Source organism: Aspergillus brunneoviolaceus (assembly GCF_003184695.1).
Source record: "Aspergillus brunneoviolaceus CBS 621.78 unplaced genomic scaffold BO95scaffold_26, whole genome shotgun sequence".
In the NCBI taxonomy this organism is placed as follows: domain Eukaryota; kingdom Fungi; phylum Ascomycota; class Eurotiomycetes; order Eurotiales; family Aspergillaceae; genus Aspergillus; species Aspergillus brunneoviolaceus.
In genome coordinates this window covers 98186-119901 of record NW_020290756.1, presented here as the reverse complement: position 1 = coordinate 119901, position 21716 = coordinate 98186, and the positions used below count along the sequence as shown (strand labels likewise).

The 21716-nt window shown below is 56.5% G+C and overlaps 11 protein-coding genes across 11 annotated transcripts; 5 read left to right on the top strand and 6 right to left on the bottom strand.

Moving 5' to 3' along the window:
- Positions 1–4: 4 nt before the first annotated feature.
- Positions 5–2305, top strand: BO95DRAFT_411634 (Zn(II)2Cys6 transcription factor domain-containing protein; the record flags this gene model as incomplete). The annotated part of the gene is made up of 4 exons (XM_025584220.1): positions 5–353; positions 417–1217; positions 1304–1584; positions 1638–2305. Exons 1-4 carry the CDS (start codon positions 247–249, stop codon positions 2303–2305), a joined length of 1857 nt encoding a protein of 618 aa, XP_025443201.1. The 5' UTR covers positions 5–246.
- An 859-nt stretch (positions 2306–3164) lies between these two features.
- On the top strand, positions 3165–3877 carry BO95DRAFT_481449 (putative phosphoglycerate mutase family protein; the record flags this gene model as incomplete). Its single annotated transcript, XM_025590209.1, has 3 exons — positions 3165–3408; positions 3497–3719; positions 3793–3877. The coding sequence occupies exons 1-3, from the start codon at positions 3192–3194 to the stop codon at positions 3875–3877; spliced, it is 525 nt and encodes a 174-aa protein (XP_025443200.1). The 5' UTR covers positions 3165–3191.
- A 536-nt stretch (positions 3878–4413) lies between these two features.
- On the bottom strand, positions 4414–4896 carry BO95DRAFT_431004 (uncharacterized protein; the record flags this gene model as incomplete). Its single annotated transcript, XM_025584989.1, has 1 exon — positions 4414–4896. One exon carries the CDS (start codon positions 4894–4896, stop codon positions 4414–4416), a length of 483 nt encoding a protein of 160 aa, XP_025443199.1.
- A 500-nt stretch (positions 4897–5396) lies between these two features.
- On the top strand, positions 5397–7439 carry BO95DRAFT_481448 (putative MFS peptide transporter; the record flags this gene model as incomplete). The annotated part of the gene is made up of 5 exons (XM_025590208.1): positions 5397–5400; positions 5450–5752; positions 5807–5942; positions 6000–6646; positions 6703–7439. The coding sequence occupies 5 exons, from the start codon at positions 5397–5399 to the stop codon at positions 7437–7439; spliced, it is 1827 nt and encodes a 608-aa protein (XP_025443198.1).
- A 73-nt stretch (positions 7440–7512) lies between these two features.
- Positions 7513–8896, bottom strand: BO95DRAFT_481447 (ribokinase). The gene is made up of 2 exons (XM_025590207.1): positions 8816–8896; positions 7513–8764 (listed from the first exon to the last, which is right to left on the bottom strand). Exon 2 carries the CDS (start codon positions 8694–8696, stop codon positions 7644–7646), a length of 1053 nt encoding a protein of 350 aa, XP_025443197.1. The 5' UTR covers positions 8697–8764; positions 8816–8896; the 3' UTR covers positions 7513–7643.
- Positions 8897–9719: 823 nt separating this feature from the next.
- BO95DRAFT_360626 (uncharacterized protein) lies at positions 9720–10322 on the top strand (the record flags this gene model as incomplete). The annotated part of the gene is made up of 3 exons (XM_025582488.1): positions 9720–9922; positions 9985–10107; positions 10193–10322. 3 exons carry the CDS (start codon positions 9720–9722, stop codon positions 10320–10322), a joined length of 456 nt encoding a protein of 151 aa, XP_025443196.1.
- Positions 10323–10442: 120 nt separating this feature from the next.
- On the bottom strand, positions 10443–12087 carry BO95DRAFT_441905 (uncharacterized protein). Its single transcript, XM_025586294.1, has 7 exons — positions 11832–12087; positions 11758–11777; positions 11670–11703; positions 11542–11615; positions 11094–11473; positions 10911–11006; positions 10443–10850 (listed from the first exon to the last, which is right to left on the bottom strand). The coding sequence occupies exons 1-7, from the start codon at positions 12007–12009 to the stop codon at positions 10592–10594; spliced, it is 1041 nt and encodes a 346-aa protein (XP_025443195.1). The 5' UTR covers positions 12010–12087; the 3' UTR covers positions 10443–10591.
- Positions 12088–12377: 290 nt separating this feature from the next.
- Positions 12378–14941, bottom strand: BO95DRAFT_100331 (OPT family oligopeptide transporter). Its single transcript, XM_025580294.1, has one exon. It carries the CDS (start codon positions 14848–14850, stop codon positions 12445–12447), a length of 2406 nt encoding a protein of 801 aa, XP_025443194.1. The 5' UTR covers positions 14851–14941; the 3' UTR covers positions 12378–12444.
- Positions 14942–16107: 1166 nt separating this feature from the next.
- BO95DRAFT_360642 (glycerol-3-phosphate dehydrogenase family protein) lies at positions 16108–17455 on the top strand (the record flags this gene model as incomplete). The annotated part of the gene is made up of 3 exons (XM_025582490.1): positions 16108–16160; positions 16219–17330; positions 17382–17455. The coding sequence occupies 3 exons, from the start codon at positions 16108–16110 to the stop codon at positions 17453–17455; spliced, it is 1239 nt and encodes a 412-aa protein (XP_025443193.1).
- A 97-nt stretch (positions 17456–17552) lies between these two features.
- rrp3 (RNA-dependent ATPase RRP3) lies at positions 17553–19287 on the bottom strand. The gene has a single exon (XM_025586293.1). It carries the CDS (start codon positions 19201–19203, stop codon positions 17860–17862), a length of 1344 nt encoding a protein of 447 aa, XP_025443192.1. The 5' UTR covers positions 19204–19287; the 3' UTR covers positions 17553–17859.
- A 263-nt stretch (positions 19288–19550) lies between these two features.
- Positions 19551–21234, bottom strand: BO95DRAFT_441901 (uncharacterized protein; the record flags this gene model as incomplete). The annotated part of the gene is made up of 1 exon (XM_025586292.1): positions 19551–21234. Exon 1 carries the CDS (start codon positions 20829–20831, stop codon positions 19554–19556), a length of 1278 nt encoding a protein of 425 aa, XP_025443191.1. The 5' UTR covers positions 20832–21234.
- Between the last annotated feature and the right edge of the window lie 482 nt (positions 21235–21716).

Below are 21716 nucleotides of genomic sequence, written 5' to 3'. Positions count from 1 at the left end.
AGAGGCTGACGTCACGTGATGAAGACGGAGTTCCGCTCCCTCCAGTTGCCTTGTTGCTGTTGTTGGTGTTCCCCGCTCGGCATTCGGGAGGAAATCCCCTCCAACTCCGTTCACGCAGTAACCATCATCATTGTCAGACAGCAGTGAAGGAGGTATCACACATCCCCCCAAAATGTTTCTACTCAGTCCATTCAGGTCATCAATTTTGTAGACAGTCCGTGTACTGTACCGTACCTCTGGTCTGTCATGGACGGGGATTCCCCTTTATCGATTCCGTATGGCCACGCCTGTAGTACGTGTGCTCGCGCCAAGGTTCGCTGCATCCCTCGGGGTCGAGATTCCCCGTGTGAGAGGTGAGTGGAAGTGAAATTATCTGCAGACGGACGACGGATCAATCCACCGCTAATGTATTCCAGATGTCATCGCTTGGGAAAGGAATGTCGTCCTGGATCGCGCCGTCGCCGTCCCAAGCGGCTTTCCAAGGCCGCTCAGCTGGAGCAGAAGATGGATGGGCTAATGTCTTTGCTCCAATCATCCGGACAGCTGCCCGGAGGACCAAGAGGAGACCGGCATCTTCCCGTCTCCGCTGGTAGTCAAGAGGGCGCGGATCGTACCTGTACAGCAAATTCGCTCTGTACTCCCGACACGGGGACGGGGATCGAGTCCGACGGTAGTCTTAGCCCGCGCCACTCTCCGCCCACCGCTATCATCCCGCCCAGCCCAGCGGAAGCCGAGGCAATGCTGCATTCGTTCCGAACGGACAAATTGGCTTGTCTTCCCCTTCTACATATTCCCAGTACGGCTACACCGGCTGACCTGGAGTGTGATTCTCCCTTTCTCTGGCGCTGCATTCTCACCACCGAGACCAAAGATGCCGCGCAGCAGGCCTTGCGCTGCGTCGACATCCGTCAGACCGCGGCCCAGATTACCATGGTCGACTGCGACAAGAATCTGGACCTGTTGCAGGGATTGCTGGTGCATATCGCCTGGATCTCTTTCCAAAGCTACCCTCCAAAATCGATCATGGTCTTGTACTGTCAAATAGCCACCGCGCTCATCTGTGAACTGGGCTTGAATCGTCCGGTCCGGAGTGACCTCGCCATGCTACCCCCCGTATGCAATGACCTCGTGCCACCAGCCCCGAAGCAACCTGCACCACGCCCCAGAACCCTGAACGAGCGGCGAGCCGTACTGGGCTGCTTCGTGATCAGCTCAGTGTACGTAAATGTCTTCATGCTCCCATGTGACCTTCTCGTTCTATGTTCGCCACTAGCCTCAGTCGCATGCTAATCTCTTTACACAGGATTGCTCAATTTCTTGGCCGCATGGAGGTGATGCGATGGACGCCTCATATGGCAGAGTCCGTCGAGCTTCTCTCCACCAGCACCGACTCTCCGCACGACGCCACCCTCGCAAATCTTGCACGTGTCCGGCTTCTCGTCGAGCGCATCCGTGAGGGGCCGTGGAACGAGAACTCAAGTTCGAATGGCATTCCGCGTGCACCACTGCCCTTCTACATGAGCAGCTTACAAACCCAGCTCACCCAGCTCCGAGCTGACGTTCCTTCCGCCCTCCTCAACAGTAGTAGTTGGTTTACCTATCCATCCATAGTGTGATTCAATACTCACCTCGGGCAGACCCTCTCATATTCTATATCTTGCAAGCAGAAACTACACTATACGAGACGGCTCTCATCCACCCTAATCCCGAAACTAACGATACCCCCGGTGCTCTCGACTCCTGGCGGCTCGACCACCTCTGCGCATGCCTAACCTCTGTTCGCTCCTTCTTTGACAGCCTTCTTACAACGCCGATCCGCACTTTTGCCTCCTTCCCGATCATCGAAAGCATTCTTGTCGCGCACTGCCTGGTCACTCTCTCGCGTTTGACCTTTGCCGACATCCGCGGCTGGGACACGCGACTGGTCCGCCGCACGGCGGATGCGATCCTCATCGCCGACCAGATCAGCGACATGCTGGAGCAGGTCGTCAGTCTCCGGCGGGACGAGCACGAGAAGGACCCGTTCCATAAGCTGGGCGTCATGGTGCGGCGACTGCGCGCCACATGGGCATCGAGAGTCGGGGAGTCCACAACCACCACCTCAGCCGCCGAGGGAGGCTTACTCGACTCGCAGCCGCCGCTCCCGGGTCAGCCGCTCCCTCCAGAATACGGGTACCCCGAGCAGACGCAACTATCGGGCCAGATGCCGGGGATGATGGGGGACCTGTGGGACTTTGATATATTCTTCGCGGGGTCGGACAGCGCGTGGTTGATGGATGCGGTGACGACGGGGGGACTTGGTTGAGGCGAATTGCATGTTTCTTTTTGGGTGTTACGACATAATGATCATCTCCTACTGTACAAAATCCGATAATGACTCAAGTGAAGCTGGACGGTTAATTTGTCTAAATTCTTCATGTATTTTGGTCACACCTATGGATGAATACAATGCCGGGGGGGCGCAGGAGGGATGTGTCGATGCCTCATACGTCAGGCCACTTCCCGTGCTACCCAGAATCTAGACAGGGAGACTCGTGTTTTGTATGGCAGCCTGCACGAGCTGACAGGTTTGACTCAGCAGAATCTTTTTGAACCCATTGGCAGAAGGTGGTAACTTACTGCGTAGGATCACCCACTGATTTTACTCATAGATCGGTGGTAGGCAGGCTGATAAGTTTTGGGCTGACGGATCGACCCGCCCGTCGGAATATATCCGAATCCCGCACCATCTTTCCAGCTTTCCTTCTCTTTGAGACTTCCAATCATCTCACGATCTTCAAGTCTCGGTCACTGAGAACCTGACTCAATACCATGATCTACGTACACTGGTGCCTCCTGGGTACCTAATCATAATGAAGCTAAGCTCCAAGCCAAGCGTCGGTTCACCCCCCTTGACCAATCATACCCCAATCAACCTCCGCAGGGCCTCCACCTGGATCGACAGCCATTGTTGACAATGAACGCCCGCACGTGCAGCCCTGACTCGATGCTCCTCGTCCGGAGTTGCCAGGTGACAATGCATGAGCTTCGTGGGGGCGAATTCTGTGGTTGAGTGCAACAAGATCCTGTTTCCAGATCCTATAAGTACGGTTACAGTCCGCCATCCGGCCGATCCCGCCCGTCCCACGAAGCAAAAGGTTACCTAGTAGGTTTGAATTGAACACCACTGCACCTAGACACAATCATCACCCATGATGTTCGTCCAGTTCGTCTTCCCGTTGTGCATCCTCGCAGGCACTGCCCTGGCCGATGCGACCGTGTATCTCATCCGACACGGCGAGAAGCCCAGCGACGGGAGCACCGGGCTCAGCGCGCAGGGGGTGGAGCGGGCCCAGTGTCTGCGGAACGTCTTCGGGGCCGATTCCAGCTACAACATCCAGTATATCATGGCGGAGACCCCGAAGAGTGGTATGTCTTTCCCTCCTAGCCCCTTTCTTCTCTCATATCCACGGTAAGCGATGGATGTACGATCGTCCCTTTCGCTCACCATCAACAGACGGCAAGCGAGACCGCCCGTATCTGACCGTGCTCCCGCTGGCAGAGGATCTGGGCATCACCGTCGACACCTCGTGTGCCAAAACCGACGCCAAGTGCGTCAAGAAGGTCGTGGAGAACTATACCGGGGACGGCAACATCCTGATCTGCTGGGAGCATGGCGAGTTGACCGACATCGTGGAGGAGTTGGGGGATGATGATGCCCCGACGTATCCGGATGATAGGTAAGTGGTCGACTTGTCTGATGAAGGGCATCTAGAAAAGGTCTGCAGTCACTGACTGGCAACTCGCGTGCAGCTTCAATTTCATCTGGACGGATCCCTCTCCGTACACCGACATCACTGCGGTCACGAGCGAGAACTGTCCTGGACTTGATAGCTAGATTGCTGTCGCGGGTATCACGGGCTAGGTAGTTGAGAATGAAACATCTTTTTTTTTTTTTTTTTTCGTTGGAAGACCCCCATACTGCATGGAAGCTGTTGACCACAAGATGGCAAGATTCACAAATGGTCCTCATGGCCTGACAAGTTATTTGTGGTGACGAGAATTGGTTGTCTGTGTGTAGCCATGTCTCAGCTGCCAGCACGTCATTAACCGCCCGGAGCACACATACTTCGGGCGCACCGACGCCAGCCGACCCGGAGAACATTCTCTCACCCACAATTCACCCACCATGACATCTGGTGGCGACTATAGGGCAGAAAATCACTACCCATCGAGCACGTCGAGAACTCGCCGATCAATGCATCGAAGTCCGTGGCCGCCTTCTAGTGTATATACGACAGTCTTATGCTCTAAGGTGGGAAACCTCTAGTCTAGTTGCACGAACAGGTCGAGGGGCGGCGATAAGAGCCACGCCACGCCACGTTCCGACCCACGACCGTCCACCACGAGATACAGGAACTAGGAGCGGAGGTTTTACTCGAATGGGCGCCCTCGGTCGTGCGTTCCCCACGATGTATCTGCCGGGGATGAGGATTGGGAAGTGCGAGTGCGAACGACGGAGCCAGCCAGGCCACTGTCGGTTACCCAGGATGGGGATCCTGCCTCAAGCCATTTTCGGTGGCGATTCGTAACGGTCGCATGCGATAGGGGAGTGAGAAAGTGGGATTTCTGTCGATGCTCAATACGGAAACCTCGTGTATGGCTGTAATCCGCCAAGCGAAGCCTCTGTCTTGGTTGTTGTTGTGGTTTTGCTGGGCGAGAGAGATAAGCAAAGACAAGAAGGCTTCGCGGGAAGCCAAGTGTGCTGGGCAGGGGCTGCCGGCTTGGTACCTCCTTTGCCTCTCTCTTGGCCTGAACACTTCTCGATAAACCACGATGAGTGATACGATATGTCAATTCTACCAGGGTGTCAGCCTCTAGTAGCCACTTACACTTACCACCAGCTGAAAAGGCCATGGCGACCAATTGACACCCTCCCAATGATTTCGAAGGCAACCGAGGTGGTCACCCGATCTGGATGCGTGCACCACCAACACACGAATGGCGTCAATGCCGATTATCAGAGATTAATATGTGCTCGATGGCGCAAGTTCCCGTGCATCTCTTATCATTGTCGGTGTCGGTGCTGGGATTGGTGCATTCGCCCTGTGCATGCGGACTGATAAGCATCAGCTAACCCTAACTAGGCTTCGAGCCCCGGTCTAGTGCTGTTGGGTCTTCCTGCAATCACCCCCAGGCTCTGCGCAGCGTTACATCCCCCTCGCTGTCCGACGACTGTGAGATTGCTTGAATTCGCCCTACCCTCCTTGGCAAGGCCATATCGCCGCCGGGGATCCGTCCTGGGGTCAAGCGATGGAGATATAAGAACAACCCACGATGCAGCCTGTGCTTTCCTGCTGCTGCTGCTGCTGTTGCTGTGTCGCACCCCCTGACCCCAGCCATTGCCACCTGTCACAATGCGTATGTTTTATTCCTTGGCCAGTGAATCTCCCTCACTGACGAGCACCAGCTGCCCTAGCTGCAGAAAACCAGGTCGTCGACGCCATCAACCATGGCGAGGTGACCACCGTGATCAGCCATGCCACCCACCCCGACCCGGAGAAGTTGAACTACGAGGTCGACACCGCGACCATCGGCCACGACGAGGACTATCCCGCTCCGACGGACGCGGAGCTGAGCAGCCTGCGCAAGATCCCCGCCAACCTGCCCATCGTGGCCTACTCGCTCTGTCTGGTCGAGTTCGCCGAGCGTGCCTCCTACTACGGTGCCCAGACGGTGTTTTCCAACTTCATCGAATTCCCGCTGCCCAAAGGTATGTGTGCCTGCTCACATCTGTCTCAGTGGGGTCCAGTCTAACCCCGGATAGGTGGTAACGGGGCTGGTGCTCCCCCACGGGGCACGCAAGAGACCGCCGGTGCCCTGAACATGGGACTGCAGGCGAGTGATGCTTTGGTGCTGCTGTTCCAGTTCCTGGCCTACGTGATTCCCATCTTTGGAGGATGGTAAGATCTTCTTCCTTGGTCAACTTTGCGTTCGTGTTCACTGACCACCCTCTCCAGGTGGGCCGACGTCCACATCGGCCGGTACAAGGCGATCTGCATCGGGGTGGCGATCTGCGGTGTGGCGCACATCATCCAGATCATCGGGGCGATCCCGAGCGTCCTGCAGCAGGGCCAGTCGCACGCGGCGCCGCCGTTCATCATCGGGCTGCTGATGCTGGCGTTCGGGGCGGGAGTATTCAAGCCCAACATCGCGCCCACGGTGCTGGACCAGTTCCGCCACCAGAAGCAGTACACCAAGACGCTCAAGTCCGGGGAGAAGGTGATCGTCGACCCGGAGATGACGGCGACGCGCACGATGCTGATCTTCTACGGGGTGGTCAACGTCGGCGCCTTCTACATGCTGGCCACGACCTACGCCGAGAAGTACGTGGGCTACTGGCTGGCCTTCCTGCTGGCGGGCTTGGTCTACTTCATCCTGCCGGTGGTGCTGGCCCTGGTCTACAAGAAGACCTACCGGCTGCCGCCCAGCGGGAACTCGGAGCTGGGCCAGGCCGTCAAGATCACCATGACGGCGCTGCGCGAGAACAAGTTCCAGGTGTGGCGCAAGAACTTCTTCGACGCCGCCAAGCCCAGCGTCCTGGCGGCCAAGGGGATTACCGTAAGCTGGTCGGATAAGTTGGTCGACGATGTGCGGAGAACCCTCGGTATGTCCTAGCCCCAATCACCACCGCTCCTCCTCCTATACTAACGCGAACAACAGTGGCCACCGAGATCTTCTTCTACTTCCCGATCTACAACCTGAACGACGGGGGCATCGGCTCCGTGCTCTCGAACCAGGGCGCCTCGATGACGACGAACGGAGCCCCCAACGACCTGCTCAACAACTTCAACGCGCTGACGATCATCGTGGCGGTCCCCATCCTGAACTACGGGATCTACCCGCTCCTGCACAAGTACAACTGCCACCCGGGGCGGATCACGCGCATCACGTTCGGGTTCTTCCTGGCGACGATCGGCGGCGTGGTGGGCGCCATCGTGCAGTACCGCGTCTACAAGACCTCGCCGTGCGGCTACTACGCCTCCTCGTGCGCGACGGGCGTCTCCCCCATCAGCATCTGGTGGCAGCTGCCCAACACCATCCTGTCCGCGCTGTCCGAGATCTTCTGCAACGTCACCGCGTACGAGCTGGCCTACGCGCGCTCGCCGGCCAGCATGCGCGGCCTCGTCATGGCCGTCTTCCTGTTCATGACCGCGCTGAGCAGCGCGCTCGGCGAGATCCTCGTCCCCGTGACCGAGGACCCCTATCTTATTTGGATCTGGGCCGCGCCGGCGATTGCGTTGGCTGTGCAGGGCGTCTTGTTCTGGTTCCGGTTCAAGCATCTCAATAATGACCAGTTCATGACGGATGAGAAGGATTACGAGGGGGAGGAGGTGGAGGGGGCGCGCAGTGAGCCGAGTGTTGTCGGGGAGGAGAAGGAGGTCGTGAAGAGTGGGTAGTCGACTTTCTTCTACTTGCGTTGATGGCTGGCTGGGGATCATGGTGAGGGTTAATGGGTCCATGTATGATTGACGGGAATATTGAGGGTATATGTCTAGGTGAATTAATCTAATCGCTACACGCTACACGCTACACTTCTATCACCACAAATAGTCAACAATCCTGTAATGTACACCGTACTATTCCTACAGCCCACCTCCCACCTAAACATCGGCATCCACCTCATAAGCAAAGGGAATACTCTGCATCGCTCCCTTGCGCTGCACGCACCCGGCCGCCGCGCGATTCGCCAGCCTCACCGCGCCCTCCACCAGCCCATCGAACTCCTCCAACCGCCTGCCCTGCGCCACAAACCGCGCAAACGCCGCCGTGAAGTACCCGACAAACGTATCCCCGGCGGCGGTGGTATCCAGGACCTTGGCCACCTTCTCCGCGGCGACGCACCCGCTCGTGCCGAACCGGGTCGAGAAGAACGCCCCCTTGGCGCCCAGCGTGATGAGCACGATGCCCACCTCGGCCGCCTCATGGAACCGCGGCGCCAGCACGCGGGCCAGCGTCTCGGGGTCCTTCTCATTCGCGGCCCCCTGCTCCAACCCCAGCGCCTTGGCCATGAGCACCGCCTCCGTCTCATTCATCACCAGCACGCTCGTACCCCGCAGCGCCTCCAGCGGGATCCCCTCCGGAAACACCGGCGCCGGGTTGAAGACCACATGCGCCCGCGCATCCCGCCGGTTATAATGCTCCAGGAGCCCCAAGACCGTCTGCCGGGGAATCTCGCCCTGCAGCACCACCACCTTCTGAATCTCTTGCGAAGAAGAAACCAACCCCTCCACCCCCTGCACCACCTCGTCCGCGGAATTCATCCCAACATGGTTGGCCCCGGGCACAACCGCAATCCGGTTCTCGCCGCTCTCCTCCTCGACGATGATCGTCGCGGATCCCGTGCTCGCGTCGGCCCGCTCGGTCACGCCGGCCACGCTGACGCCGGAGCCTTCGAGGAGTGGCCGCATCAGGGCGGAGTAGTAGGGGTCGTTGGCCCCCACCGCGCCGACCATGTAGACGTTCGCGGCGTGCGTGGTCGGGGTGGTGTGTGCGGCGCGGCCGCAGGCCACGGCTTGGTTGGCGCCCTTGCCGCCGGCGGAGATGGTGAGGCTGGTCGCGGTGAGGGTTTCGCCGGCCTGCGGGCAGCGTGGCGTGTAGGTGACGAAGTCGGTGTTCAGGGAGCCGATTATGAGGATTGAGGGGGGCGACGACATTTTGCGGGGGGTGGTGGTGAAGTGGGGAGCGGGGTTGAGGTTGAGTGCGGTTCTGAGGATTGTTGGGGCTTGAAAGGTTAATATTCTGTTTTGGGGAGTCGGTTTATGGTGGAACTTACAGTTGAGACTGAGGAGGAGAAAGGGGAGTTGTGTTGTGGTGTGTTGAGTTGAGTAGAGAAGAGGAAGTAAACAGGTTATTGTTGCATGCGATGCGATGCGGCGAAAGGGTCGTGTGAGCGGGGAAGAGGCGGGAGGATCAGTCAGCAGATCACGTGCATGCCGTGGTTGCGATAAGATAAGCTGATAGCGATAAGGTAGTGCTCATATCATATGAAGGTACGAGGGGAGGATGGACTGGCCTGCAAGAATTCCATGTCTATGACTTCGAATCGTAGACTGTAGTAGTCGGAGGCGATTCATCCAGAGGAATGTCTCGTTTAGATATGTTATCCTAGTGTCAACTTGGCTTCTACTAAGCATATAGACACAAACCTTCCAGCTGGAATATACACAACCCTATCCCAGTATTACCTCGGCAGCAGGCAAGTTACTGCCAGTGCACATTTCACTCAATATGAAGGCAGGACTAGCTCCCGGATTCTGCAGAAGAAGAAGCTATATTCTAAGGACTTATACACTATAGTCCTCATCATCCGCGGCGGAGCAGGTCCAGCTAACCTCAACCAGGCACCCCCCGGGCCACCACTATCCACCTCGGCATCCCCTCCGCTCGCCATTTTAGGACCTCTGATGCAATCTGCAAGCCAAGCAGCCACCACTGCACAGACACAAACCCCCTGACAGGTCCGAGAAATTCCCCGAGCTCCTGCATGCCATTCGCCCCCGACACGGGGTACATACCCGTCAACCTTAATGTCGTCCCGCCGTTGCAGTTCTTCAGCGTCCAGCACCGCCATACTGCAGCATAGCAGTATATAAGAGCCACCCTCCCATACCCAAGACACCCAGTAGACAGCACCCTTCACTCCACCCCCATCAAACCATCCCAGATCCAAAAGCAAAATGCTCTCCCTCCTTCTCACCCTCCTCGCAACCAGCACCCTCACCCTCACCCTCGCCTCCCCCTCCCCCCTCCACAAACGCTCCGTCACCTGCCTGAAGGTCGGCGCCACCGCGACAGCATCATGGACCAACAGCGCCGGCCAGAGCTGCACGTACACCGGCGTAGTGGGCAGTAACTACGGCGAGAACAGTGCGGGAGGCGAGTACGTTATTCCTCTCATTCCCCCCTCACATTCAACCCGATGTACATCCTGACCAAAGAAAGCTACTCGTGCAACGGCCGCTGCGGCGCCGGATGCACCGGCACCGCCATCGGCAACGTCTACACGCAGGACTGCTGGTCGCATGACATCTGCAGTTACTTCAACAATGCGTCGGGTGGGGCGAGGTATGTCCTTTTCCCCTCCCTCCCTTTCAACCATCCCACTAGGATGGTGAGTGGGTTCCGGGGTAGAGGCAGGCTAACGGGATAGTGACCCCAACTGCGGCGCGGCGTACGAGGCGGCCGAGGATGATTTCCTGTTGGGCTATGTGGATGGGTGCTCGCAGACGAACCCGACGAATGCGGTGGTCAAGCCGACTGTCTCGCCGGCTTGTTCTTAGCGTTCTCCAGCCGGGGCTCTAGGTTAGCTATCACGGGCAGGGAGGACGGAGATGCGACGGCGCTGTATTCTTACACTTCACTTCAGAAAGTATACGATACATCTTCTGTATCAATCTAAGAACCGGGTAAATAGGGTAAAAAGGGTATCACTCCGAACATGGCACCGCAAACTAAAAACAAGAAAGAAAAAAAAAAAAACCAAACAAACAAAGCCAGAACGGCCCCAAACCGAAAAAATAAAGCCCAGAGCAAGACACTCGCATCGCAATCAAACCGCCGAAAAATACCCCCGCCCATTCTCCAGCGGCAGCGGGGGCTCCGTCAAGGCCATCCCGATATCATCCTGCAACTGACTCAGCCCGGGCTTCCGCGCTTTGCACGGGGGCGTCTCGCCCGTCGAGGAGCCCCGGCTGTGGCTCTCGGCGGCGGAGCTGTGGATGCCGATGAGCCAGGGGCAGTGGAACCGCAGGAACTGCCGGAAGTACGGCAGGCAGCCGCAGATAATGATGAAGTTGGCTTCGATGACGCTGGATGGGTGGTTAGCACTTCGCCTCGACAAGAGGAATCAGAGGGGGGACGGGACGTACATGAACACACTCGCCAACGCAAGCTTATACGTCGGATCCACCGAGGTCACTAGCGGCCATAATGTTGCGAGGCGCACGATGCTCGTGACGATTGTCCTACCGTCCAAGCCCATTAGCCAACCCTGTCCTCTTACCCACCCCCTCCTCCGCATACCCCAACCCAACACCCAGGGGAAGACGTACAAACACCCCACCAAGAACATCCCAAAGATCCCCACCTTCTGCACCGTCGGCAAGGTCAACTTCATCACAATCGGCACGGGAATCAGAATCAACACCACGTCGCTCAGCGTGTTCGTCACCGCGGTCGCCATGTAGATCCCGGGCCGACTGATGCACCCGCCCGTCGTGTCGGTGACGTCCCAGTTCCGGCCCACGGGGTGGCACGCGAATATGAGCGCCAGCGTGAGCGCGATGCTGTACGCGATGATGAAGACGGCCACCCCGTTGATCACGTACTTCCAGAACCGGATCATGCTGAGCAGCCGGTGGTAGAGCATCAGGAGCGCGATCTTGGCCAGCGCTAGGCTGGAGATGTAGATTGTGGCGGCGGGGACGACGACCTTTGCCCCTCCGTGGTCAGTGGATGCACTTTGATGTTCAAAAGGGGATGTGGGGAGGCCGGACGCACCTTGAGATAGGTGTTGATCTGGTCCGGCGTCAGAAACCAGATATGCACGCCGATGTGCGCGTGCTCGAACCCGTCTGCTTCAGTTAGTGCCCGCTGGCTCCCTAGAGACGAATTAGGGTGCAACGCACAGATGATAGTTCCTTGTGTCGCCATGGAAATGACCTATCGCGCGTGAGCACTCTCTGTTACCACGACGTAAAAACAGCGACATCATACCCAGGCGCTTATTAAGCACACTGCGACAACGACAGTCAGCCCCGACCCGACCAAGTTCTTGAGAGTGTACTCACCATCATCCCACCAGAACTTTTTCATAATCCGAATCTTCGTGTAAACCCGCATCACCAGCAACGGGGTGCACACGGCGATCCCCACCGTCGCCAGTGCCAGATTCGTCGTCCGCAGCCAGCCGTGGCCGGGACTGCCGGTGGTGTTACTCGCTGAAGCGGCTGCGCTGGCTGCCTCCATGATGAGGTGCCGTAGAGGGTGCAAATACAGAGAACGGGGGCATGATTGCTCCACCGAGGGAATGGTTGACACTTTGCTTGCCTTCGCAATGGGGAGATGGGGCGGCGGGGTGGGATTTTATACTGGGGAATTAAGGTTGGGGAGGATGCACGGATGCACGCATCATCGACTCGGCCAGTTGCCGATCCGGCAAATGACATCCGGCGGCAATGCACTGCCTCTCCCTCCAACCAAGATCCACCCGATCGTTGAACGTCCATTAAGCTTGACTTCGTATCTTATGTCATCATCTTATTTTTGATTAACTCGTATCACTCATCATTAAATACTAATCTGGTCGTCTCATCTATACATCTCATCCAAATGAGCACGTCATTATATATACACATGTCAGAACAGCTCAGACGTTTCAACTCCACGCTCACGCCCCCATTATCACGAATCCAACGCAAAGCATCGTTCCACGGAATCAGCATTGTTGCCCCACCAGTTTGGCATCGACACCCGCTTGCCGGATCCAAAGAACAAGAAGATCAGCAGCATGTTCAAATTGAATCCTGCGTCGAACGCCGCTGCAATCATATAGCTGTATCGCTTCCACACCTCGAAGCGGTGGCGGTAGGCCCAGTACATCACCACGTAGCCGCCGATGAAGGCCGACGTGTATCCCGTGCTGAGATTACCGTAGAAGACCGCCATCCCCGAAAAGAAGATGCTGACGTTCCACAGGTCGATCCGCAGCCACTTGGGCAGCAGGCGGTGCGCGATGTAGAGGATGGGCGGCAGGACCGCTCCCACCAGGAACGCCCACGGCAGGGGCCGCATCTCAGCTTCCTTGAACAGACGGCTGGGACCAAGTACGGCGTACTGGACACCAAGAGTGTTGGAAGACTTCAGGGACTGTCCAGACCACTGCCCAAGCGGGTCGGTCGTCTGCCCGGACAAATAATCACCCTTGGTGTCAAGCACCCAGCGAATCACCGCATAATTGATCGGAATGCCCAGGATCGTACCGAAGACCTGGGAGAAGAAAACAGTCTTGGGAGGAATATGCATGTAGTGCCCGATCTTCTGGTCCTGAAGCATGTACTGCGCCCGATACCATGCATCACCGGCAATAGAGCCATACACCGAGGGTCCGCAAGGGTGACGGTGTCCGGCGCCCGCTTTGGTCTCCACCATGTAACCGTAAACCAACTCGTTAAACGAACCAGCAGCGATCTGATAGTTCGAGATGGCGTACAAGAAACCAAACGGCAACACCAGCGCGCCTGCGGTCGACAGCCCCACAAAGAGCGTCCAAATCGGAATCCAGAGATAACCACAAGCCAGGATGACAATAAGAGCCACGAATCCAGCCATGAAGAGAGCCACGTACCACCACAGAGGTACTTCTTTGTAGGCACGCTGCAGCACATTCAGCCGATCGTGATACTGCCAGTTGAGGCCTTGGTTGGGAGTCTCCGAAACCTTCTTGCGGGAGGCAATGAACTTTTTCACGTTGGTGTAGACCTGGGTCCACCCAAAAGTCAAGATCCAGGTCACGGCGGCTGTGATTTTGGCATAGTCGAAAAATGTTGCCCAGGCATTCTGAAGACCCATGTACATCGGTCCATATTGCTCATAGGCGGTCTCATTCAGATTGTAGTTAGACGTGAGCACCTTCAGGGTGGGATAAGTGGTGCCGTTCGCCATCATCAGCGAGTTGGACATCAGTCCGTACTTGAACGACCCCAAGTTGCCCCATTTGGCGGCGGGTAAGAGCACCCAACAGTTGAACACAAACGCTGCGAACAAGACGACCTGGGTCCACCAGGGAGTCAACAGGATCGAAGACCCGTTCCAGTTGATGTTGGACCAATCGAGCGACAGGTTCAGGAAGCCCATTCCTCCAATTCCAGAACCAATGAAGTTGGCCACCGGGTTACGGGGGGCAACCCAACACAGAAAGGCCAGCGACGAAGTGAAGGGGAAGACATACTCCGGCAGGAATTGCCACAGTGTCATACCCAGCAGAGAGAAGAAGAAGATCTTCATTTGTCGGCGTGCAAGGGGCGACGATCGGTCTTGCTTGCGGAAACTCTCGAAAAGGGTCGTCTGCATGAGTGCCTGAGGCCAGATAAACATGGGGTCGTACAGCAAGACCTGACGCACGAGGGCGGCAAACGCGTATCCAATCCAGACAATGGCAAACATGAAGAAAATGGCAACCCCGGCATTGACCCGCTCACCATAGAATAGCTCGGCCATGGCAATGGGGGTGTAGCCCAGATTGTAGGTCGCTCCGGAGGCGGCAGTCAGGGTGACGAGCACGTGCTCCTTGATGCTCCATGGCGCGGGGTTGAGGTTGAACGACCAGCGGGTGAACGGCAACCGAACCTCCCAGGCTGGAAGCACTCGAGCCAAGAAGTGACCGGCGTAGTGACAGGCAATCTGGACGAAGAAGACGGAATACGGAGCCTCCCGAGTACGGAAGTGACTCATCATCGAAAGGAAAGCTCCAGGACAAACAAAGATGATACATAGCACAAAGTAGCGGAAGGTAATCGTTGGCAGCGTCGGATCGTCGGTGAGACTGACTAGTTGGCGGACCTCCAGTGGCAGAGCGGTAATCTCAGGATCGTCCTCAACCTCCGCCTCGGCCACGGTCGGCTCTCCAGGTTTCGGGTCGCGCTCCGGATCCCGCTTCAGATTGTCCACTGGGACGTTGGTGATCGAAGGCGTCTCGGATGTGGGTGTGAGCGTTGGGTTCTCGCTGTAGCTGGTGGACCGGGCTCCTGAGGTAGCGTCCTCCGACCCGTCAGAGTCGTGTTTCCGACGAAAGATGGTGGGCAGACCCATCTTGCACTGTCCAACCCAGAAGGGTGTGATTCTTTACTATTGGCAATGAGAAACATCTTGACAGCCTGGTGAGCGCGCGCGGCCTTATAGAGGAGAACAGGCAGTTTGTCATTAGTTTCTGGGCAAAATGGCGTGCTCGCCGACACGACAGGCCTAATGCCAGAAATGGTCACAAACGTGCATGTTGTTCGGGCGAATTCCGAAGCCACGGGATGCGACTGGATGCATGGTAAGGTTAGGTGGATGCAAGGGCTTTGGCACAGGGCCAGACTGGTGGATGAAAGATGGCGTTATCTGTGGAATCTTATTCGCGATCCGCCGAATGATTCCTAGCTTGGACGCTGCAAGGGCGCTGATTCGCCGAGCGAGATTAAACTTAGTCAACGGACCGTGCCTGAGCCAGATAAAAGAGTCTGGCTGGAACGGTTTCTGCTCTGGTGTTTGACTCTGGCTTCTTTCTCTCGGGGGAATTGACTAATTGCGGCGGGGTGGAGTTTACACCGAAGGGCACACGCGGCGGATCTTCGGCGGCTCACGTGGCTGACTGACCAGTGATTTTTTCCGTTCTGAAGCTTGCGCGGAAAAAGCTCGTTTGGAGTGGGTCGACTCTGGCACGGCACTGCTGGGTGGTCGTCGTCTTGCTTAATCCCCACGGGCTTAGACACCGGGCATTATCTTGAGAAAGAATGGGAATCATTGCCACTGTCACTTTGTTTTATCTATTCGTCAGTCATTGTGAAGATCATCCCATAAAAGTCACACAGGGAACGCACCAATGCAGCACAAGCAGGGATAACGCGGCCGGTGGTGTGGTTGTGGTTGTGGTTGTGGTGGTGGTGGGTGGTGGGTGGCGGTAGCCAAGCGTGAGCCACTTCTTCTGGAGTAGCATCCGTGGACGGCCACCGGAGCGATCGACAAGGTCTCCGGTCAGATCGAGGTGGTAACTATGCAGTAGGGAGTACGCACTGCGCTTGCACTGAACAGACAAGCTTCCGACAGTAACCGACAAGTCTGTTGGTTCAAAGTGACAGGTGCCAGTCAAGGAAATCAAGGCAGTCAAGCAGGTTGAGAATAACGAAGGAGTGGGGGAAAAGCGAGAAGTCACGATGACGTCCTTCTCCCATCAACGTCACCGCCCTGGAATCTGCCGCGACCGTCGCTCCCAGCCAGATCTATAAACCTTTCGGTCATGGACTCTCTTTTTCTGTACCTGTACTCTCCAATTCAGCATCTATCTTCTCTACGCACGCAATCAAGATGACAGGTCACACCAGAAAGCACAAAGTCGCCGTGGTCGGCTCAGGAAACTGGTACGAACGCCCGCCTCCGCATCCTCTTAACATCACTGACGCACACCTCTCCAACCAGGGGCTCGACCATCGCCAAGATTATCGCTGAAAACACCAACGAGCACCCCGACATCTTCGACAAGGAGGTGCGCATGTGGGTCTTTGATGAAGACATCGAAATCCCGGAGTCCTCCAAGCACCACAGCAAGCTAGGCGGCCAGAAGCGCAAACTCACCGAGGTGATCAACCAAGTCCACGAGAACGTGAAATACTTGCCAGACATCGCCCTGCCGGACAATGTGGTGGCGGATCCCGACCTCAAATCCACCGTCAAGGATGCCACACTGCTCGTCTTCAACCTGCCGCACCAGTTCATCGGCAAGACGCTGGACGGGATCGCGGGCAACATCCTGCCGTACGCGCGCGCCATCTCCTGCATCAAGGGGGTGGATGTCTCCGACGGGACGGTGACGCTGCACTCGGAGCTGATCATGGAGCGGCTGGGGATCTACTGCGGGGCGCTGTCGGGGGCCAACATCGCGCCCGAGGTCGCGGCGGAGAAGTTCTGCGAGACGACGATCGGCTACGACGTGCCGCCGATGGACCTGAAGCAGCAGGATGACTCGGCGGAGGCCAACCTGATCAAGATCGACGAGCAGCGGCAGTGCAAGGCGAAGCCGACGCACGTCCGGCTCACCCCCGTGCCGCCGGAGCTGCCGCACGTCGGCGCCGAGCTGCTCGAGACGCTGTTCGCGCGGCCCTACTTCCACGTGCACCACGTGCGCGACGTCGCCGGCGTGGCGCTCGGCGGCGCGCTGAAGAACATCATCGCCCTCGCGTCGGGCTTCGTCGCCGGTAAGGGCTGGGGCGAGAATGCCAAGGCCGCCATCATGCGCGTCGGCGTCCTCGAGATGGTCAAGTTCGGCCGCACCTGGTTCCCCAAGTCCGTCGAGGAGCGCACCTTCACCGAGGAGAGCGCCGGCATGGCCGATCTGGTCTCCTCCTGCAACGCCGGTCGGAACTACCGATCGGCCTGCCACGCGGTGGAGCAGGGGGTCAGTGTCAAGGAGATCGAGGAGAAGGAGCTCAATGGACAGAAGCTGCAGGGCACGTCCACCGCGTACGATATCTATGAGTTCCTCGAGAAGCAGGGCAAGCTCAAGGAATTCCCCTTGTTTGTCGCAGTTCACGGTATGTTCCTTCCCCTGGGGCTCAGAGGGGGTTAATGCTGACATGTCCCAGATATCCTTGAAGGCACTGCTAAAGTGGAAGATCTTCCAGCATTGATTGGGGGAAGAAAGAAGATCGAAGGCTAGAGTGGTTTGAAACTACTTGGTAATGATAGACGTAACGATAACGAATATATAAACTGATGAACTGAGACTGTACCATTATTCCAGTGACGAACGTGCTGTGAAGACGAGTGATATAAACAACACCTAGATTATAAGCTTTTCTGAAAGAAACGCTTCGAGTAACAAGCATATAATAACAGAAACCCCGAGCAAGCCCATCGTCCTAGAGGAGCTGGTGGTAGTGGAAATCATCGTGATGGTAGTGGTGGTGCTGAGTTGATCATTGCGGGGACGGTCGGAACGAAGTGGGTCGTATAGTTCATCTCGAATTTTGGAAACTTTTTCGCTCTAGGCCAAGCTGTAGAGATACAACCTTTTAATTATGCACATATTCTCATCTAGTCCACGAGGATGAAATCATCCCCCTAAGCCTCCTCTCGGTCCATATCATCCCTGTTCCTCTTCTTCCCCCGTCCGCCCCGACCCTTGGTATCTTTATCCTGCAAGTCCCGCATGGCCATGGCCGCTTGTCGCTGTGCCTCGTTCACTCGGTCGCTGAATACCATGACCTCGTCCTTCTCCGGCTTGTATTCGTCCAGCTTCTTGTTCAAGACGCCCTCGATCCGCAGCCATACTTCCACTTCATACTGGGTGACAAACGAAATGGCAATACCGCTCTTGCCTGCACGAGCGGTTCGACCCACACGGTGGATGTAGGTCTTGCTGTCCTGAGGCAGGTCGTAGTTGAGGACAAAGTCGACAGCGGGGATATCCAGACCACGGGCCGCAACATCCGTGGCCAGCAGGAGATTGCGCGACCGGGCGCGGAACTTGCTCAACGACGCCAAACGAGCGCTCTGAGAGAGTTGACCGTGGATAGGGATGGCCCCGAAGCCGAGGTTGCGCAACAGGAAAGCCAGGCGCTGGGTTTCGTGCACGGTGCGTGTGAAGATAATGCCCAGTTGTCCCGCGCGCTCGTTCAGCAGGTGGACCAGGTAGACGTCCTTGAACTTGTGTGGGATGAACATGTACGACTGGGAGAGATTCGTGGCGGTCTGGTTCTTGGCGGAGACGGAAACGCGGACGGGGTCGGACAGGGACGCCCGTTGGAGGGATTCGACCTTGTTGGACATGGTTGCGGAGAACAGGTAGGTTTTTCGGCGCGGCAAGAGGCGGAGAAGCTTGTCCAGGATGGGACCGAAGTCCAGATCCAGAAGTCGATCGGCCTCATCCAGCACCAGGTATTTCAGGTTTTTGAGCGAGAAGCCCTTGGTGTTTTCCAGGTGATCCAACAGACGTCCCGGCGTCGCCACGATGACATGCGGTTTCTTGCCCAGGGCCATCGCCTGCGACACCATGTCCATACCACCGATCAATAGTGTACATCGCACGGAGATCAGCGACCCCAGGGCTTCGACGGTTTGGGCAATCTGCTGCGCCAGTTCTCGAGTTGGCGCGACGATGAGGGAGTGTAGTGTTTGGGGTTGGTCCATCAGCGCTTGCAGGATCGGGAGCACAAATGCGGCCGTTTTACCACTACCTGTCTCAGCGAGACCGATCAAATCTCGTCCTTCTAAAGCGATCGGGATACAACGGGCCTGAATGGGAGTGGGCTTCTTGAAGCCTAACGAGTCGCAGGCCTCGCACAGGGAGTCAATGACTCCCAGTTCTTGGAAAGTTTCTGCAAGCTTCGTGGTCGACTCGAGTTCGGAATCGGCGATCGGGGTCGCATCCGCCTCCGGTGAGGCTTCTTTGGCGACTTTGCCCATTTTGTGAGTCTGATCGGTGTTTGCTGGGTAAGACGAGATGGTTAGAAACAATAGAGGGACGGCAGACGGTTGTGGGATGGGTTGCGGCTCACGAAGGTCTGGGGTGTTGTCCTGCCATCGCCAGGAGGATTTCCAAAAAATTCCATGTGAGCGGCGGAACTTCTGTTGATCCGGAGGACCGATAGCTTATCAGTGGGGTCTTATCGGGGATTCTGCCACCGCCTTGTTGGTCAGGCCGAAATCTTTTTGCCTGCTGGGCGGTGAGAGGGCGGTCAAGGATGGATCAATTTATCTAGTTACAGCGTACAGTACATAATAGTTAATAGTTAAGAAGCACCACACATGACGTCTCACTTGCCGTCAAGCTTGAACCACCGTTCATTCCGCTGGTTGCCCATATGATATGACAAGCACGCATGAATTTGATCTTCGGATATAGTCACAGATACCCCACGCGGCGCCGGAGTGTTATTTGCTGGTTCGCTGGTGAATCCTTCCGTATCCCCGCTCGGCGGCGCCGAACCGGCCACAGACTCAATTTTCATTATCTCGGTGGCGATACGAGCCCCTAGATTCGAGTCCCATGGTCCTTCACGGTGCGGCCAGGCCCGTAGCGCCTCGATCGCCCGTTCGCGGACTCTATAATCCCGACATCCGGTGGCTACGAGGAAGAGCGGCGGAATGATGCCCATGTCCATGCAGACACTAGGTCGTTCAGGGAACTTGTCCGTCACTTCCCCAACGCAAGCCAGAAGGCGCTCGAATCTAGGAGTATAAGTGTCCAGCAGGGGATCGTTGCTTTCCAGAAGACAGATCTCCAGATGCAAAGACGCCGCGGTCTGATGGAGGTGAATGACGTCTGCACCGCGTTGTTCTTTCGCGCTCAGCTTGTAATATCTTGTAGCACGGAAGTGGTCGAAGGTTCGGGCGAACTCGCTCACTTCTGCGCAGCGTCTGCTCTGCTCCTGATAGAGAGACTCGTACTGCATAGCAAGCTGTTCATGCGACAGGGCCTCTGTGGAGTTTGTAAACTTGAAAACCGGTTCAAGAATGTGGTCGAGTGCTTCCCGCGCATCAGACATGTTCCGGAAAGTGGGTGTCCCGTCTGCCTGCGACGTTGTGATCTCCAGAATAGGATTTCCTCCCACGAGTGAACTTGTCTCCCCAAACTGCGCAGACTGAATGTCCAAGTGGGCGAAAGCAGCGACTAGGTCTCGCTCTACCGGGGCCCCACGCACACGCGACTCATCTGTCATCTTCACGCCAAACTCTTTGAGCATTTGGATTCCACTCCGAAGATGCCCGAAAGCCTTGTCATACTGGCCCCGCAGCCATTCCAAGAGCACAAAGACCAGGCAGCATAGCAAGGTGACTTCCCGCAGCCGAGGATCGTGAGATGCGCGGCGAGTATGGAGAAGCGAGAACGAGCGCATTGACTGCTCCAAGGCAAACCGATGCCAAGTGTTCCCCAGGTCCTCCTTGGATAACGGCATCCCTTGCCTTTCCGAGTCTTGATGGAACGCACTCAGAGCAACAATAGCGTGATAGACCGCGGGTTCCTCGTGACCCATCTGGAGGATTAATTGCTGCCACAGGGCAGAGTCGAAGAAGCCCACCATGGCGGGCATGGTGCGAAGGTGGAAGAACGAGAAGCATCGTCGTTCCTCTCGGTTCATCGTCCGATGCACTCCTCCCACCAGGCTTGGCACAATCTGGAATTTGGCTTGAGGTGGCGTATTGGTCTTGCTTGCACGGGGTAAACGATGCTGGTCATACCCATCGCAACGCCGACCGGTAGATGTGCAGTTGTTACACGCCCCGGGTGCTTCGTCGCATTTCTTGTGACGGACTCTATCGGTGGTATATGAGAAGATGAGTTGCATACTGCGTGTGGGAGGTATAATCACCGACAAGTGCGACAGCCTGTGACTGATCTCTTACCTCCAGCTCTTCGTCGTGGCACGAGAGTGGTTTGGCCCTGGCCGGAGGTACTACTGGTCTCACTCATATGAAGCAGAGTAGACTGGGCAGCGGAGATAAGAACAAGGATAATTAATGGTGGCAGCCTAAGCCTGCGAGGGAGAAATGGGAGTTTAAAGGTTTGGTGGAGTTCAGCCTTCTTAGCGCGGATGCTGCATTAGTGAACTTACTAACGCACCGAAATTGCTGCAGAAATCAAGCAACTTTCGCTTTCCACTTTGTGGTCAAACCTGGCGCCACCTTTTGCCCGCTAAGCAGCCTAGAGCATAGAAGAAGCACAAAAGTATGTGTTTTAAGCAATTTCGAAGCAATCACCACATTGCTTTGATAATAAATGCTGGACAAAACAGCTGATATTCAAGAAGCTTGTCTAAGCTTACTAGCCCTAGTCATATATGTAGGCGATATTATGAGGAACATGTTCGTTGGATTCTTGGTGGTCAGGTTATCTGAGGTAAGGTAGTCATATGCAAAGCAGCCGAGTAATTAATTGTGTTGCATGAAAAGAAACGCAAACGCCCAAATGTGTTCTT

Coding starts and splice junctions, on each gene's coding strand:
- BO95DRAFT_481447 (XM_025590207.1), bottom strand. CDS start 8,696: ATGTCGTCGCCCCCCTCAATCCTCATAATCGGCTCCCTGAACACCGAC.
- BO95DRAFT_441905 (XM_025586294.1), bottom strand. CDS start 12,009: ATGGAGGCAGCCAGCGCAGCCGCTTCAGCGAGTAACACCACCGGCAGT. Junction 11,616..11,669: donor GACACAAGGAACTATCATCT/GTGCGTTGCACC, acceptor TAACTGAAGCAG/ACGGGTTCGAGCACGCGCAC. Junction 11,007..11,093: donor ATGTTCTTGGTGGGGTGTTT/GTACGTCTTCCC, acceptor CTTGGACGGTAG/GACAATCGTCACGAGCATCG.
- BO95DRAFT_100331 (XM_025580294.1), bottom strand. CDS start 14,850: ATGGGTCTGCCCACCATCTTTCGTCGGAAACACGACTCTGACGGGTCG.
- rrp3 (XM_025586293.1), bottom strand. CDS start 19,203: ATGGGCAAAGTCGCCAAAGAAGCCTCACCGGAGGCGGATGCGACCCCG.